The following is a 19,217-nucleotide window of genomic DNA, read 5'->3' as shown; positions in this document are numbered from 1 at the left end:
TTTTTCTGTACTGTGCAACTTGTTTTTGTGGAGCAAGTGTTTTGATTATTATTCTTAAACGAATGACAATACAAACATGCTTATGACCACATTTATTTGAAGCGTATTTGTTTATAAAAGACAGCAATCCGTCATCTTTACCCAGCAGTACTAGATGTGATGTACAATAAAACATATTACTCAGTGTGAAATAAGTTTCCTTTGAATCAACTCATCTCCAATTTTAGTTTTGTCTTTAGATTGTCAAATACAATGTCACGCATGAAATGTTTGCTCAGTAATTTGTATCTATTCTATTTTTAAAACTCTCTACAAAGATGTTACCATGTCCCTTTTCTGGATTAATAAATTCACAGTAGGCCTATGTGACAAAAAATGCCAATAACCAAAATGTTTTCGTATTTTCACATATCTTTATCTTCTTAACTACACTTTCTGTGCTGAGTCAGCAGATGTAGGGCTTTCAGTTTAAAGTGCTTTAAACGTTTTAGGCAATAAAAATGTTTTGTTTCATACAGTAAACATACATTTTTATAGCTGCCTGTCCCCTGAGTACACTGTAAAAAACGCTGTCTCTGTAGACAGCCCAGGCTCCACAAACTAATAAAAACAAAGTGGTCAAACCTACCACCAGGAAACATAACAAACGTGTTCCAGCCAATAAATGACAAGAAGGATTTGGGAGTGGGGGTTGGGCGTGTTCATGACTCTTTTACCCCATTCACACAGACCTTTGGTCCCAGAAAATACCTGTAAAATTGCCAGACAAGCGTTTGTGTGAATACAAACACGTCCCGTAAATCTTTTGGGATAGTTGACAGAAAGAGGACCTAGTAAGATACACGGTAAACCCTCTGTGTGAACAAAAAGCCGAAACAATGCCGTAATTGGCGTGTTGTAACAAAAGTTACATTATGGTTCAGCTCTTTAAAACGAGAGATCCACATTCATGACAAGAAATGTCGCAAACTAGATTGAAGCAGTTATCAAGAAATAATAAATGAGACGCATAAACAACGCACATGGCGTAGTGAGGACTTGCATGTCATGGCAACATGAAGTTCGTTCAAATCTTTAAAATGAGGGATTTACAACATTCACGACGAGAAATGTCAGCAAACTGGACTGAAGCAGATATCAGGTAAGTAAGCTCGTCACTTACCATAAACGAGCTGAGGCGGAGATCATTCAGCAGCATAAAAGGATATCGCGTCACGTGCTCATTTGAGCTTACAATAAACAAAAATGCCCGCGAGTCATCCCAACAAGATATATCGTTCAGCTCCTCAAAACGGGGACGTTTTAAATGCATATAAACAATCACGATGAGAAATGTCTGAAAACTGGATTAAAGCAGAGATCAGGGAGCTCGTCAAATATCCACTTTGAAGCGGAGATCATTCACCAGCATAGAACTGCGAATTCACGTGCTCCTTCAGGATTTCCCACAGCATATTTCAGTTAAGGCGGCCCGCCTAAGCTTGGAAAGCCTACTGCCTTAACTAACTTGTCCAAAAAAATAAATAAATTCGCTGCACAAAAGGCCGTAAAGTTCATCTCGGAGAATAGCGCGTACCGTAAAACTTCAAATAATAGCCCGGACTTTTATTTTCCCAAATCATCACACCAGGCGTCTAAAAGAGACAGGCGTCTATAAGAGACAGGCTTTTAATTTAATTGTTCCAGCATGACAGCAGGAGGTTTACCAGATATACCAGATATTACGTTTTATTTTTAATTTGAATGTGTTTAACAAATTAGTTTGTGTAATAACAACAGTCTTAAATTATTGGCAGTATAAATAAAGCAAACAAGGATATGTTTTTTTTATTGGTTGTTGCGTGAAATCTTACCCAGATACAACAGTGCTATTTTCTGATTGGCTATTGTGTAGCCTCTTTCTCTTTGTTTTGTATTGGCTCGCTCGACTAGAACTCTAGGGAAGATGGGCTTGATAGAGAGAGAGAGCAGTGCGGCCAGATACATTTTGGGCGCTGCAGCATATTAAATATAATAAATAGTGTTTCCGCGCGAGAAATACAATGTGTGGCGGGAGTGCATGCATGACAAAAGACTGAAAGCCCGGCTATTATCAGCGGCCTCAAAACACTACCGGCCCACCGGGAAAAGTCCCGACTCTCCCGATTGCCACTTTGCTACTGTCATCATCACCTCAATCCTGGCGACGAAGCTTGTTGTGTTGTTATAGTGATGAGTAACGGAAAGACTGCGTCTGTCACGTGACATCTAAAGGTAAGCAAAAAAAACTTTAGCGTGTTCAATCTGCACCATAGAACTGTCTTAAACAGACTATCTAACGGGTTTTAGAAGATTAAATACAACCCGAAACTAAAAAACAGACCAGGCCTTTATTTGAGACAGGCGTTTATTTACCCAAACCTGTCGTCACACCAGGCGTCTAAAAGAGACAGGCGTCTATTTGGGACTCGGCTATTATTTGAAGTTTTACGGTACGTGCATCACACCGCATGCGGGGACGCGCGCCCCACGGCCGAAATGAGAAAGACGTGGTCCATACCGTCACTGTCTGGAGGATAACTAGCCAGTTGATAAAACATCTCGGAGAATAGGACGGACGTGCTTCAGACTGCGAGCGTGCACGCGCACCACACGGCCGAAATGAGATAAGACTTGCTCCGTCATGTCTGGAGAATAGCCAGTTGATAAAACACGTGTCCGTGATAACTGTAAGTGGACTTATGTTTTGGGTTTATTTAAGCCTGTTATTGTATTAGTCTATAGTTCTTCTTATTTTAAAGTAAGTTAGCTGGTGATTTTGTTGTTTGAGCAACCTGCTAAGGTTTCACGTGCCTGTTGATTTGATATAATTGTTGAGCGCTCTTGCTCAACTTTATTCATGTGCATTATTTACATGCTACAGTTACACACCTTTAAGATAATGTAATTAATAGTGGGAAATTATCAGTTTTTACCATTTTTGCGCAATCTATCATCATTCGCGAGACGATCTACAACATCTGCTTTAGTTTGTGTTTATTAACCCTTTAGTTTCACTTCATAACGCAGCTATTCCCATTAGAGGTGTAGGAGCCATTTAGTTATGTTGGGCATGTAATTTTCTTTCACGCCAATAGAGGGCGCTTAATGTATATATGGTGTTGAGTTACCGCAGCCAGGTGTGCGAGAAGTAACTAGGTCAAACAAACTTTTTGACCGTCAGCGTCACAGTCATCAAATGTGGTATTTGAACTTGATTAATTATATTTTTATTTTATTTTTCTTTATTGTTTATTAATGAAAAAATTTTGGAGTGCAAAGGAAGACACACCAATAAAAGGATTGGAATATCCAAAAGTATATTTGAGTTTGCTGTTTTATCTAAGATCAAGTTTCAAACAACGCGTCAGAATCACAAAGACCTCATAATGGACAATCACGCACCTACAAGAGGTATCTGTTAAAAACATGAAAATTCATTAATAATCTAGTATGTGTTTATTTTTTGTCAGTGTTTTTTTCAAAATTAAGTTTTATTTGAGTGTTTTTAACATAAATATTTTATTTATTTATTTTATTAAAATATTTTAATTTTCATCATGACGCATAAGCCCTGCCCCTGTGATTGCCACGCCCTTGGCCCCGCCCGACTGTCCAACCCTACCACCTTGACTAACAAATTTTCTGTGGGAAACCCTGTCCTTTATAGTCTTATCATAAACAAAAATGCATGCGAGTGGTTTCTGGAGAGAGAAATAATAAATAAAATGCAAACTTCAGAAGCTGCGGAGAAGAGAGGGCAGGACTTTAAACAGATCACCTGTCTTTCTGGGACCTTGCAGATGCTGGCAAATCATGGCAGTGTGAATGAACAAAAAATCTAACGATCCCAGAAAATTTCAGGATGCATTTTCTGTGTATTTTCTGGATTGTCTGTGTGAAAAGAGCTTTTCAGAAAGCACAGAAGGGAGGGGAAGGGGTTAGCTACGCTCCATTTTGTTTGACAACACTTTGAACGCCAACAAGAAGTGACGCTAGACAGATTCCTTAGAGTGCCTACAATGTAGACTCCTGCTAATATTATTGCAGTCAGAAAAAAACAATTAAGTAAACTTTTTTTAGCCCATTCAGGTTGTCTCTCTAAAATACAGTCATTTGAGAGAAATTTGTATTGTCCTGTGCATCGCTATCAGAAACAGTTGCACTTTATAATCTTATGTAGAATAACATTCACATTCACTTACTGATCATCATACTTCGTTTACCACATTCTTGTGAACTGCTGAAAGTGTTGGTTTTATCTACAAATGCACAAAACGGGAAAACACCATCTTAAAATAAACTACAATTTAAACTTCATTTATCAGAAATAAAACTGTTTAATTGCTTAAGAAAAAGCAGCTGCCCCCAGAGATGATCTGTACAATCAATCAGTTTAGAGACTTCACTTCTGACATCACATCACATGAAGATACACAACCACCACCTGTGTTTTTTATTCTGCTTTTTTGGTTGCTGTTATGAACACAAAACAGCAATTAACTGTATGTAAAGGAGACTTCAAGTGCTTAAGGAGCATCAAAGTTTGATTACAATCATTAATCTCAATATTTGACATAATCTTACTTAGTAAATAGTAAAGATATTAAGATTTTATTTTTACAGAAAATTATGTGGGGTGATTTCATGTAGAACACAGTGAATCACAAAAACAGCTTTAGCTGGGTTTACAAGTTCAAAGCGTCATAAAAAGATTTAAGGGTTTAAAAAAAATTATTGTAACAACCAGCCAATCACAGCGATGCCGAGCAGTGTTTCTACTATCGATATGAGGTGCACGAACACTCAATGATCTCAGATAATTTAATCCTGCGATACTAATCATCAACAGCAGGGGTGTTCCAAGAACTGAGTTAGCAAGATTAGAATGATGAGATCTGAACATTTTGGATGTGTCACTTAGTGTCGAGAACAGAAATTTTAAACTGATTGAACCTTGGGGAAATAGGGTGGACCTCAATGCCTAAACCTAAATTATATAATTTTACAATTAAGTTGTTAAACGGTTTACATTAGGTTTTTTTTTTTAAATCAAGAAATTATAATTAAATGAAAATAGAAAAGAACAAAGTTACAAATTTAAGTTTTTGTGATTTCCACAAAAGATCAGATTCAGAACGATTATCAAAACATACACAGGTTTTAAAATTCATTAAAAAAAAGTATAAATTGGGTAAGTGCAGTATTACAGATTAACATAAATCCTCATTAGCAACAAGTTTTTTTATGCAAATGTTTTCTCTTAATTGACGAGATAACTCATCAATGGCGATATATTATAAAAATTTAAATAAATTTAATCTTTTAAAGCTACAGCAGTGATTTGTCTTTTGTTGTTTGATTAACACAATGACACAAACATAAGCAGATTTCTTGAAGGTTCTTTAAGACAGAAAAAGCACAAATACATATACTGATACACACATCTGATTTCTTTCCGAATTGTTTGCCTTAATTTTAAGACATAACTTACTGTTTTTGTGAGAATGCTTGTCAAGACGGCCCGTGTAACGCTTTGTAGTTCTTTTTCAATTTGCACCATCAAAATTAATCAAATGAAAATTTGGTTTCAAATTTCATTTTCAAATTTCATACTTCACAAACGGATAATAGCCTCTAAGTTTACTTTTAAATTCTATGTGTTTGGGTTGTTATTTCAAAATTACATTTTTAACATACTCAAAATATTTATTCTTTTAATTTTTAATTTCTTTGTTTTTTGCGCTTATGGTTGAATCGTACCATTATCGCTCGGGTCAGACCACAATATCTTTAACCTTTAGCCAAATTAGCCAAGATTGTCTGGACAGTGAGTGAGTGCAGTGCTTTGGTTCACATGAAAGTGTGATCGATTGGATCTAAGTCACAACCTGCCGGCTGTAAGACTCGAACAGGCAACTCTCGTGTTTGTTAATCTGGTTTGTGAACCTGGGAAAAAAAAATTCAAGGCCCTGGGAAGTTTTTGAAAATATACATACATAGATACAGGTCATTGAAAATGCTTGAATCTTTTTTATGCAATAAGTTTTCTGGAAAAAATCCATATTATTCCATGTGTAGTATCAGAATATCATAATAATTCTAGACTTTTTAAGCACACGTGCTAAACTGTTCGCTTTATATGCTTATATCTTCTGTATGTGAATGTTGATTCATACCAAAATGTTATTTTGCATAGTTGTGTTTGACAAATGAAAACGTCTCGGGTTAAGTATGTAACTGTTGTTCCCTGAGAAGGGAACAAGACGCTGCAACTCCCTTGCCATACTTCCTGCGTCCCTGTAACGCCATCTTTGGCAATCTTTCAGATGGCGATATACTTCCTGGCTCCCGTGTCACCCTGTCTTTGTCGTTAAGCCTCACCATTGGTTGAATTTGATATACACATATACACTCAGACACACTTACCCTTGTGACCGCAGTGATGCAGTGTGAGTTCCCTCAAAAGGGAACTGAAACAATTTATCTTTAAAGGTCTCACTTGAAATGTGTCCCCACATTTAGTTCTTGAATTTGAGGGTATTGGACTTGGAAAGTCCTTGAAAGGTCCTTGAATTTGAAGTTGACTAAGGTGTGGGAACCCTGTACATGCCCAACTCGCTTGTAATATCTCAGGCTCACATGATTAATCTTTTGAGCCATTATACAGGCTAAACTGCAACTGATAAAACTGCCCCTTCGCTAACCCCCGCCCTCCTTAGTTACTGTTGCTATGCATGTCAAGATTTCGCACCTGGCTATTTTTACGAAATATCTGAGAGATCAAGACAAAAGGGACTGCAGTATGCATATATCCACCTGGGGACAATTATTGATTTAAAGTTGTTTTGAAGAAACTGTGAAGCTGTGTGTAAAAAAGGGCATCAACGAATGTTCTTTTTGAGGAAATTGTAGAAATTTCATATTGATAAAACATTGTTGATTTTGTTTTATCCTGCCTACATTGTATCAGTACTTTCATTTACTTTGGTGTCCTGGTATGGAAATCTATCAGTGAAAAATCGAAACTCGATAAATCAGATTGTGAAATGGGCTAGTAAATTGATTGGGGAGCCTTTACTTACCCCTGCTTTACTGTATACCAGGCGGGTACAGCGGATGGGTGTTTCAATTTCATGAGACAGGCATCACCCCCTTTATAATGAGTTTCAATTTCTCCCATCAAATCAACGGTTTAGACCAGTGGTTCTCAAATGGGGGTACGCGTACCCCTAGGGGTACTTTGGGGTACTGCAGGGGGTACGTGAGAGAAAGTGGAAACTGACATTTAGGAATAAATTAATAAAATCATTAATTCATGATGATAGTATTTTTATATGACATTAGGACTACCCAAAGATGCATTAAAAAAAATCATAAATTTAAAGCACATTGTACAAAATGCATGTGCGAGTTCAACCTGTTGACCTTGTCTGGCGCATGCACAAGGTTTCAGTTCAGCAGCTTCAGCAACGGAGATACACGGAGTCTGCTCCTGTTATCATTTCATACTTAAAGTTTACTTTCTTTTGTGGTGTTGCTGTGCATTCAAGTAAGTGACATCTGTCAATGTTGTAAATATGTTTGAGTTTTATTTAAATGTACCTCATTAAATCTTCCATAATAACCTTGGGAAAGCAGCTGTATTCCACACGAATTCCTACAGGTAGCTCGCTCGTAGGTTTATTTTCTGTGGTTATGGCGCATTTGGATGTCTGGTTACAAGCGCCTGTGGTAAAGACTGGTACGTGTTTGACGTTGCGTTGAGCTGTGTAGACCGGTGTATCATATGACATCAGTAATTTAATTACCGCGGCGCGGCAACCGGACGATCCGCGCAACGCTGTGAAGCCCGCGGCGCGGCAACCGGACGATCCGCGCACATCTCGAGTCGAGGCACTATGGTTAAAATGGATGCCGTCATTTTCGGATTCATTTTTGATAAAACAAAAATACAGTCGTCACAAGTTCAATATCATCTCATATTTAAACATCAAATGTCAAGAGATACGTGACATACATGCACATCCCTATTATGAATCCAAAAGCAGTAAATACTCTATGTTTGGATCATCTTTCTAAATCTGATCTTTAATAATTTATTTTTTTATTCAAAATGTGGTGTTTTTGGACGAATCCTACCCATATAAGAGGTGATAAAAAAGTATAAATAAAGACAACATGAAAGTTTTTTTGTTGTTTAAAAGGATCTGTTCTTTCATTTTATGTATTGTATGTTTATGTTTAAAGAAAAGCATTTTCTGGAAGGTATTACAATTTTGTGAAAAATAAAAAAAAATGCTGGCACTGGCTGGCAACTTTTTTTTTAAATGCTGGCGGGGAAAGAGTTCAAATCACAGTGAGATAATAGACAGGTGTCTATGAACTCACTAATTTAGGTATAAGGTGACACAAGTAGCTCTCGACCACTTTTATTTTTTAGAAAGTAGCTCTCCAATAAAAAAAGGTTGGAGACCCCTGATATATGTTCAGTACTGAGATTATTAACAGTACTTATTGAGACCTAAATCCAAAATCAGGAGCAGGGTCTGCGCGAAATAATAAAAGTTATGAGAGGTGGCTTCTTAAAAGAGGATGCTAAAAAGAAAAAACAAACCAGAGCCTCAAAAATACCACCAGTTTTGTGATGAATACTAATAAGCAATAAACCTGCTCTGGGGCATCAGATATAATAACTGTCTCACTCTCATTTTGCTGTATCTCAAAATCAAATGTTGTTGACTGGTTAAGGGGTACTTGGCTTGAAAAAATCATAAAAAGGGGTACTTCAGCCAAAAAAGTTTGAGAACCACTGGTTTAGACAACTACAACATTGCACAAAAAAACGATTTAAGAACAGCTTTGTCCCAACTGTGATTAATCAAATTAATAATTTTAAGGCATAATAAAGGTTTTTTTATTTACTTTTTAATTGTTATTTATTTATATTTAACAATTACTTTTTGTTACTTTATGTTAATGTTCTTATGATGTCCTTTTAGCAAGCAGGTATTTCTGTGCTAAATAATAACGCGTAGTGTCTTCAAAATCATTAATTTCAGTGTTTTTCTTTTTATAAATTAACGTTTAATAAATTGTACATAAAGCTTAGTTTTATCATTTACAGTAACAAACACAAATTATTTGTCATTTCTCATTTGTCGTTTTTTTGTTGGTCATGACTGCTTTGACAAGCTAAATCTCCAAATTCAAAAACTGTGTTTTCTTTACGCGTGAAACATAAAAACATGTTATATTGCGAACTATAAACACAATCAAAGCTTCAAAAACACAGAAATATTGGGACCTTTAAAGAGATTATTATAATTTAACGGGTCCCAGGAGGTGTTGGATTTCTAACAGTTTTGTGACACAAATACATTGGATTATAAAAAAGAATTGTATGTTCTGTCTCTCATTAAGAAATAGATGAAGAATTAATTGACTTTTCTTCTAATTTATTGTTTCTCATTATTTAATCTTAATGGTTTAAGGATTTTCTTACTTTAATATCTTGAGTTTACAGTTTGTTTTCGTCAGTCCATCAGAGAGAAGCTTCACTCCTGAATCCTGCAGATAATTGTAACTCAGGTTCAGTTCTGTCAGACTTGAGGAATTTGAGCTGAGAACTGAACTCAGTGATGAACAACTTTTCTCTGTCAGATAACAGTCACTTAGACTGAGAGAGAAATCACAAGATAACAGTGTGTTAAACAACAATTTTTAGTATTACTCAGGGTCATACAGAAAGCAATAATAGTAAATAAATGTCACTGCGTTTGGATCCTGTTGCCTTTGCCTGCCTTATGCCACACATACAGAATGACTGACCAACATAGATTTAGCAGTAGCTCTCATCAGGAGGCACTAGGGTAAGTGATCCCGCAACTACCACACCAGAGACTTTGTGGACATTGCACAATATACCAACATACTGGATTTTCCTCTCATTTATTTATTTTCAAATGTCACCTTTTTCCGCTATGGCCCTTGAGGGTCACTTTTGGATTTTATGGACTATGCTTTGCTTGCAATCTTGTTTTTTTTTTTGAGGGGGGGCAGTTGGCAACAGGCTTCGTTTGCCGGAGAGCCAGACCATTCACTGAATTGTGTGCACCAGTCTAATAGCCCAAAACTCCTGGAGATAGTTCACGCCAGCCTCAACAGACAAGATTGCTGCCTTGTCAGTGTTTTGCCACCACGCAAGTGCCCAAAATGTCAGCCAGTTCCCAAGATGGCCACCATGCCAGCCTCAACAGACAAGATGGCTGCCTTGTCAGTGTCTTGCCATAATGCTAGAGCCAGTTTCCAAGATGCCCGCTTCACCAGCCTCAATAGACAATAGGGCCTCTTTCCCAGCCTCAGCAGACAAGATGGCTGCCTGGTCAGTTTCAGCAGACAAGATTCCGATTTCTAGACACAGTAGTGTGATGTCTAGTCTGGCAGATACTTAATTGGTGTCTGTAGGGCTTCTATGGTATGTTCCTTATCCAGTGTACTTCCTGTGAGGGCTATGGCCTGTGGTGTGTTTGGTCTACGCACTGTTCTTCAGTTTCCACAGAGGTTGCAGCAAGCTTTGAACCTGAACTTCCTGTTAGGGCAGAGGAGTCTGAACCTGAGTATCCTGAGCTTCCTGTCATGGCCGAAGAGGATGAACCTGAGTTTCCTGTCATGGCCGGATGAACCTGAGTTTCCTGTCATGGCTGAAGAGGATGAACCCGAGTCCCCTGAGTTTTCTGTCCCAAAAAAGTTGGCTGAACCTCTGTTACCCATGTTTCCTGTCATGAATGTGTGGGCTAAATCCTTGTTCCCTGGGTTTCCTGTCACCCCCATGATGGTCACTCCTGATTTCCCTGTATCCCATTGGCCAGTTCACAAGATGGCTGCCACTGCTGAGCAAGTTTACAAAATGGCTGCCATGGCCAAGCAAGTTCCCAAGATGGCTGCCATGCATGAGCCAGTTTACAAGATGGCTGGCACTCAAGGGCCTGTTCCCAAGATGGCCACTTCACTAGCCTTAATAGACAAGACCTCTGTTAACCTAGTTTCCTGTCATGACCATTTAGGCTGAATCCTTGTTCCCTGAGTTTTCTGTCATATACATGATGGTCCTCCTAGAACTCCCTAGTCTCTGTCCTCTCTAAGATGGCCATTCTCAAGCTCCATAAACTCTCTGCCCTGTTTAAGATGAATGTCCCTGAACTCAATAGACTCACTGACATGCCCAAGATGGCCAATCATGAGCTCTCTGTACTTTCAAGATGGCCATTTCAAAACTTTCAAGTGTCACTGGCCAGGTGCTACCGTGGTTTCTAGTTTCTCCCTGGTTTCTGTTGCCATCGCCATCTCCCTGGTTTTCAGTTCCTCCCTAGTTCCTGTCGCCACCTGTACCACCTTGGAATTTCTCTCTGCATGGGTTCCTGTTGTATTTGCTACCTCTCTTTTTTTTGTGTGTACCCATGTTTCTGTTACCATTGACACTGCTTTGGTTTCCAGTTCCTCTTTGTCTCTGGTCCTGCCGGCGCCTCTCTGGCCCCCTGGCCCGCCCGAGCTTCCCTGGTTTTCTGCTCCTCCATGGCTTTCTTATCTACGCTGGTCGCTAGGCCCTCTGCCACATCACAGGCCTGGTCCTCCATCCCTCCCCAGGGCCCGCTTCTGTTCATTCACCCACCTGGACTCTTGTGTCTTGTTTTTTCATGGGAGTGTCTGGATTCTGCTGTCACAGTTCTGTCCTTGTGTTCCCCAGTATGTGACTCTTATTTTGAAATTCTGTGTGCCATATCTGTAGTTCTGTGTATATCTTTTGTTTATTGGTTTGTGTGCCAATTGTTTCCCAGGTGTGTCTTGTTATCCCTGGTTACTCTGTGTATATAGCCCTAATGTTTCCATTTTCTTTCGTCAGTCATTGTATGTGGATTATATGGTTTGGATTTATGTTTGTTTCTGTTTTGCCTGTTTGCCTCCTGTTGCCTTTGCCTGGCATATGCCACACGTTACAATGTGAATGAAGATGATAAACATTAGATCAGTGGTCGAATTGTAAATATATTTTATGGGGGATGGTGTTGTAAAGTGTTTCATCCTAGTTAACCTTAATGTTAACCTAACCTATCAATGCTTTAAAGCTCTTATGCTCACCAAAGCTAGACTTATTTAATAAAATAAATAAATAAAAAGATATATTGCAAAGTCATGACAGACTGCTGCTGTCTAAATCCTTCATCATCTGAGAGTTACTGACTGACAGTCATTCTCATTCTCAGTCATTCTCATTCTCATCAACTTATTAACTTATAATAATTAACATGATACAAGCACACACAAGTTATCTTATTGGTTTAAGGGTTTTTCTTACTTTAATATCTTGAGTTTACAGATTGTATTCTTTAGTCCATCAGAGAGAAGCTTCACTCCTGAATCCTGCAGTTCATTGCGACTCAGGTTCAGTTCTGTCAGTGTTGAGGAGTTTGAGCTGAGAACTGAACTTAATGATGAACAACTTTTCTCTGACAAATTACAGAACCTCAGACTGAAAGATAAATAACAAGATAACAGTGTTTTTAACTACAACTTTTAGCATTACTCACAGTCAGATGTAAAGAAAACAAGTGTAAATTAATGTAGAATGAGAATCAGTTGTGTGTAAATTAAGATGAAAAACAGCAGTTCAGTCAGATGAAGACAAGTTGAGTTTTACATCAGCAGATCAACATACAACTTTATCAATTGACACTAACAGGCACGTGAGGGGGGGATGGCCAAAGTGCCCTTTTATCAGAGCATATTTATTTAATTAACTGCCCTCGTGAAGTCCTGCCTAATCTAGCTATTGGTAAACTTAATGAATATGATATAGCTGTAAATAAAATGAGTCACATGATGACCTATTGACCTTTCACCGGACAATCCCATCCTTAACAATCTTTCGATCACACAGATTAACAGGCTTCAAGGTTATATATTATTTAAATAAAACATAAAAAATATTCATACTTTGAATTAGTTATACTAATAACAGTTTTAATTTAAAATAGTAGAGTGATATAAAAATCGGTTTCAGAAAACTCATAAACAGGCTCAAACTAATTATCTAGTCCTCTGAATTATCCTCAATAATTGCTGTTATATTATTGATTATTATTAATAACTACACAATAACTATTGTTTTTATAGTTACTTAAATCATTTAAAAGAAACATTTCAGAACAGGATTAGAATAGAGTTATATTTTAAATATGAGCACACTAGTCTGTAAACGTAATAATGTTACCCTCACAACGCAATATGATATCATGATAAAAAAATACTCATATTGTGTAGAAAAAACATGTGTGTTATGTTCAGTAACTGCACAGCTAGAGTATGGAGTAGATCCATATCTGTCAAACACATTACAGATCCATATCACTTAACTTACTGTAATATCTTCAGTTTACGGTTTGTATTCTTCAGTCCATCAGAGAGAAGCTTCACTCCTGAATCCTGTAGTTTATTTTCACTCAGCTTTAGTTCTGTCAGACTTGAGGAGTTTGAGCTGAGAACTGAACTCAATGATGAACAACTTTTCTCTGTCAGATTACAGAACCTTAGGCTGGGGAGAAATAACAAGATAACAGTGTGTTAAACTACTTTAGTATCACTTACAGTCAGATATAAAGAAAACAGGTGTAAATGAAAAATATAGAATAATAAAATAATCATTTTGTAATTTTGCTGAGGAAAGGTTAAGATCTAAACAACAAGAGCGGCGCCACTGCGGACATTTTGTCATCTTACTTCCGGCCGCATTAAGATGAGGAGCACCCAAGGTAGTGGCTGAAGGCGTTAAACTTAAAAAGCTCACTTAAGTGCCCTTATGTTTGTTCGTATCAATTTTAATAGACGGGAAGCCGACTGACGAACACCCTTATCACCCTTATCACACCACGCCGGGTGTTGAAAAGGTGGTCAGTTTCAGGTAAGCTAACTTGGATATGCTTGTTAGCCTAATGCTAGATCTGTGAAGTCCGTTCTACGAATACACTTAAGATCAGTAACGTTAGTAAACAAAATACAATGAATCAGTTGGGGTCAGTTTCCCGGACAGGGCTTATCCTGGTCCCAGGCTAAAATGCATGTATGAGCTACTATAATGTAAAAACCCTTTGTACTGACATACCTCAACATATATAAGTGCCATTGTTTTGTCTCAAGACACACACCATGCTTGTTTTTTGTAGGGTTTGTTTGTAAAAACTAAATTGTCCTAATATAACTAACGCCTAGTCCTGTAAACCCTGTACAGGAAACTGCCCCAATGTGTTGAGCTGGCACCAATTTAAAAACTTTGTTGAGAAACAACCACTTTTGTCATCTTCACATAGGGTTGATATTAGATGCATTGCATTCAGTAGTGGAGCACGTTATCATACACCAACAGCTTCTAGATAAACACTTGGGATCAGCTCCTGATGACTCTGAGGAAGCTGCATCTTATTTTTTTGCAGGCTGATCTTGCTGAAATGTTTGCTGTTTCTTAGTCCACAGTTATTCTAATAAACCTTTACTATGTGATCAGATGTTACCTGTCATGCATATGTAACTGGAATAAGCATGCTATGCCTTTAAGGGGCAGGTGATGCGATTAAACAGGTGGCCTTTAAAGTCTTGTGGGATTTAATGAGATGACGTTTGTTCTCGTCTTTTGCTTGACGAACGAATGTGTGTGGTGTTATCTCTGGCACGTTGGAAGAACTGCTTATGTGATTGCTGCTCTCAACAGGTTTGTAAGTAAATTCGACTTCGTTCAGTAGATTTTGATGAGAGATGTTAGTTTAATAAACTCGTTATGTGTTTTTAGGATTGTTTTAGCGCTGACAACCTACTGATCTAAAAGCGCTGTGTGCATGCATTTCTGTGTTGGGGAAACGGCGTTCATTCTTGTTCTCCACTCTATGAATGAGTGTGTATGTGTGTGGCGTTTCTTTCGCATTGGAAGAACTGCTCATGTGATTGCTGCTTATAACAAGTTGGTGTGAGTAAACCCGACTCTCATTCATAGGAGATTTTTTATAAGAAGTGTTAGTTTAATATATTCGCTAATGTGTTTTTAGGATTGTTGTGCGGATGACCTGTGATGTGAAAGCGCTGTGTGTATGTAACTCTGCGTTAGGGTTCAGTCATCCGAGTGTGAGTGTATTGTTAAAATGACAAGTTGTAATCAATACAAAATGTGGCGTTATAAATTTAGAATATGTTATTTTAGGGTAAACTTGTGTCTACAGAGTTACGAGTACCAGCATTCATGGTGAATCAGCGGGAGTGATTGTGTTGTAACCCACTTCTGCCTTTAATGAGACTGTTACGTCTTGGTCAACAAAGTGAGCGATAGCGTATTATGAGACGGTATGTGAGAATTTTATGGTTATTTTAAGGTGTAATATGATTGTTTTGATAAATAAAAATGTGAACTGGTTTTAATTACAGGTTTCAAATTCTCCTTCAGTTATTGCTACTGTTTCCTTCCCTCTTAAATTTGAGGTTTATTTAGTTTAAAATTAGTTAATTGTGTTTCAATTTGATTATAATTTTCTTTTCTTTTTCTACTCATTTTTGTACTCAATCTAAAGTTAGTCAATTGGTTTATCACTACCTGGGAGGTCTTCTTTTGCTTTGTGTGATTTTGGTTTTTGTGTTCATGTGTGGTTTGAACGTTTTGATTCATTTTGGTTTTGTTTCCTCCCGTGTGGCGTTATCCAGTCTATGATTTAAGGTTGTTTTGTTTGTTTGTTTGGCTATTACATCTGTTGTTGTTGTTTTTTTCATTATTTGATTTACTTTTCCATCTAAAATTACTATTCTCTCTAATATTTGAAATTTTTGGTTATTAATTTAAATATTGAATCCAATGCTTGTTTATTTTATGATGTTTATTGGATTAAGTTTTTTGAATATTTGTTAATTGTTTTTTGTTTCTTTAAATGTTGAGTCTAACCATTACTTTGTTACATTTTTTTTAATTTAATACTTTTGCAAGATCAGATTACCTCAATGAGATTTCCTGTGGAGAAGGCATAAACCTGTTTTCTAATAAAGTGTTAACCCTTTTTGTACTCTGGCTTCTAGTTCATTTATTTGTACTACCTGTGCTTAAAATGATCATTAATAGGGTCCCCATCCCTGGAAAGTAGGCGTGGCATAGTCAATCTGGTCAACATTATTAACAGCTACTTAGGCTACGTTCATACTGCAGGGCTTAATGCTCAATTCCGATTTTGTTTTTAAATTTGATTTTTTGCAAGGCCGTTCACATTTCCAATTAAATGCGACCTTTTGTGATCTCCTGTGTGAACGTGAAATGACCCAGAAGTGACCCGCATGCGCATAAGAGTACTCAACGGTCAAGGACGTCACTTGTAAGCAAACGTTAAACATGGATGTCAACAACGGTGTAGTCAACAGTGGAGCTCTTTTTGCAATATTAAAGTTATTTTCCCAACGGAGCCAGCACAATTACAATCTTCTAGGGGTGTCCTCGACTAAGGATTTACATATTCAAATCAGAATTGTCGAATCTTTTCATAGTTGACCGATAGTAAAATCATATGGTTGTGTGCGTGGGTTGGGAGGGGGCCAGACCAGGTACAAATTGGCAACTTTTATTTTCTTTCACAAGCAGCACACAGAAACAACTTTCTGATAAAGTGACCAAAACTGTCTTTCAAGTGATTAACGAATTCAAAACTGACGATGCATTTATATTTATATATATTTTTTATAAGGTAAAATGTAAGGTAACATTTGTTTAATTATTCCTATAACATTTTAAAGCCACGATCTACAGAACATCACACAAAAAAACATTTTGATAACTAAACCTAAAAAAATAACAAACGTGATCCTGCCTTGGAAACTCCGGCTATAATTCAGTGTTTTTATTTAATTTGGAAATTTAGCGCGTCAAAGCAGTCATGACCAAAAAAAAATGAGAAATGACAAATAATTTGTGATTGTCACTGTAAATGATACAAACTAAGCTTTATATACAATTCATTAAACGTTAATTTATAACAAGAAAAACACTGAAATGAATGATTTTATAGACACTTCGCTTTATTATTTAGCACAGAAATACCTGCTTGCTTGCTTTGACTTTGATAATCTCTGTATTCACTTTAGATACAGAAAGACCTGATGATATTATTTATTTCAGGAATCTCTTTGCTATCATTTGAAAGTGAACACCGACCATAATATTAAATCACAAGAAAGACAGTCGTGTCAGGCATAAATATAGGTTTGGTGCAGATATTTTCTGTTTCAGCACCGATATTTAAAGAAATGGCTTACCTGTTTTATAGTTTAACTTTTGACAAGATAACCAGTCTGTTTTAAATACATTTTAAAAACGTATAAGACATCCGTTTTTGTATGTTTAGTTTGATGTAGTGATGAGCGAGTCACTCGAAACTCGGATCATTTAACCCGATCCCTAAAATGACTCGAGAACCATGAGTCCTAGTGACCATTAACCCGAGTCAGTTGAGTCCTCTCAGATTTTGCATTAAGAATGAGAAATTGTATAAAACACAAAGCTCTTCAAATGTTTACAACAGAATTACAACAAATAACTCTACATAAGCTGCCATAGGTTCTATAACTTGCAACAACAAGTTAATTTACATCTCCAAATGTCAACTGGGGGTACCGAGTGAGCAAAAAGCTGCTATTCCGGATCGTAATTTCCTGCAACTCCGAGTCCGAGTACAAAGGGATGCGTGCGCGCGACAATGAGTTGGTCGGCGGCTCGGGGATTCACACAGAGAGTGACTCAACTCATAGAGCTTGAATCCTGGACTAGGAAAAATGAGCCTTGCTCGTGTTATTAACCCACTGACTCATGTAGGCTAATCTGTTGCAATATTTGACTGGCACAATGTTTTGGGTAAAAGCTGCAAATGTTTAAACATTTTAAATCCGAGGACTACTGCAGCAGTGCTGCTGGAAAGATCCGCCACCGACTAACATACACAGCTCCTCTTGTTGACTGAGTCACTCAGAGTGACGCGAGTGGTTCACTCACAGGACCCGTGCAGGAGCGGGCGTCTCTGTCTGGGACTCAATCACAAGATCATGTTCTTGCGTGGATGAGTGACTGTTAACCGAAACCTATCGTGGATCTTTTAAGTCAATCTGAAACAGGACACGTTCCTCTCACATCCAAGTCAAAAAAGCCAGACATCTTCTAAACGTGGTGTTGATATATTTGTCATTATGAAATGAAACTAAACACATCGAACTTTTACAATTATGTTATTGATAATGTTACCACGGACATGCATGTTTTTTACGAGTTCCCCAGCCGTTTTTTGCGAGCAGAGGAGTCGTAGACTCGTAGCTGCATGCGTGATCTGAGTTGCTTGGTTGGCATTAGTATGATTTAGCGATTGGAATTGGAAGTGACTCAAGTGACTCGAGTGACTCGCACAACCCGGATCATATTAGTGAGTGACTCAGAATAACCCGAATCCTTAAAAAGATCCGGGTTGACCATCACTAGTTTGATGAACTTCTAAATATGAGACGCAGAGCACCTAGCCCGTTCGGCTAAATTGCATGCGCAAGCACGGCCAGCACGCAATAGCGCAACATCGAAACAACGAAAAGCTATCCAAAATTTACAGACTTAAATTAGATCAGAATTTACGTTTATAATAAATAAAAAAAATTTATAAAATAAGGTCAGAAGTAACAAAGTGCAGAAGAAATGTGCAAAATGCCTCAAGTGCACGGAAACAAAACACAAGCCAAATAGTTAAATCAGTTAACACAGAGTGATTTATAAATAAAATAAAGTAAAGAAATTATTAAAAGAACAAAAGTATAACCAGAATTGCCAGCTTTGTCTTTTAATGTAGAAACAAAGAGGCAATGGTTTATGAACATAGAAACCTCTTTCTAAGACACTTTTGCTTGGGAAAGGCTGTATGCATGGAGGCGGGAAAGCTCCTGAATAATCAGTGAGAGACAAAAGAGTTGAATAATGAGCCACATAATGAGCCTTGTGGATGTTCAACAAGAATGTAACATTCTCTGTAGCAAAACCACACACACACACACACACACACACACACACACACACACACACACACACACACACACACACACACATATATATTTTTATATATATTTCTATTGAAATATTTTCTATTAATTTCACA

The 19,217-nt window shown here is 37.5% G+C and overlaps 1 protein-coding gene across 2 annotated transcripts in view; it reads right to left on the bottom strand.

The window, feature by feature from the left end:
• LOC135745137 (NLR family CARD domain-containing protein 3-like) overlaps positions 1-19,217 on the bottom strand; it is a 223,092-nt gene that overhangs the window by 2,187 nt on the left and 201,688 nt on the right. For both annotated transcript variants that reach the window (XM_065263505.2, XM_065263506.2), the window contains exons 10-12: positions 13,436-13,609; positions 12,374-12,547; positions 9,524-9,697 (exon numbers count right to left, since the gene is read on the bottom strand). In XM_065263505.2, coding sequence (XP_065119577.2) covers positions 9,524-9,697; positions 12,374-12,547; positions 13,436-13,609 — 522 coding nt within the window. The remainder of the gene's footprint in view (positions 1-9,523; positions 9,698-12,373; positions 12,548-13,435; positions 13,610-19,217) is intronic.

Source organism: Paramisgurnus dabryanus, chromosome 10 (genome assembly GCF_030506205.2).
Source record: "Paramisgurnus dabryanus chromosome 10, PD_genome_1.1, whole genome shotgun sequence".
Taxonomy (NCBI): Eukaryota; Metazoa; Chordata; class Actinopteri; order Cypriniformes; family Cobitidae; genus Paramisgurnus; species Paramisgurnus dabryanus.
The sequence above is the reverse complement of the archived record's forward strand: the minus strand, read 5'-3'. Positions and strand labels throughout refer to the sequence as shown.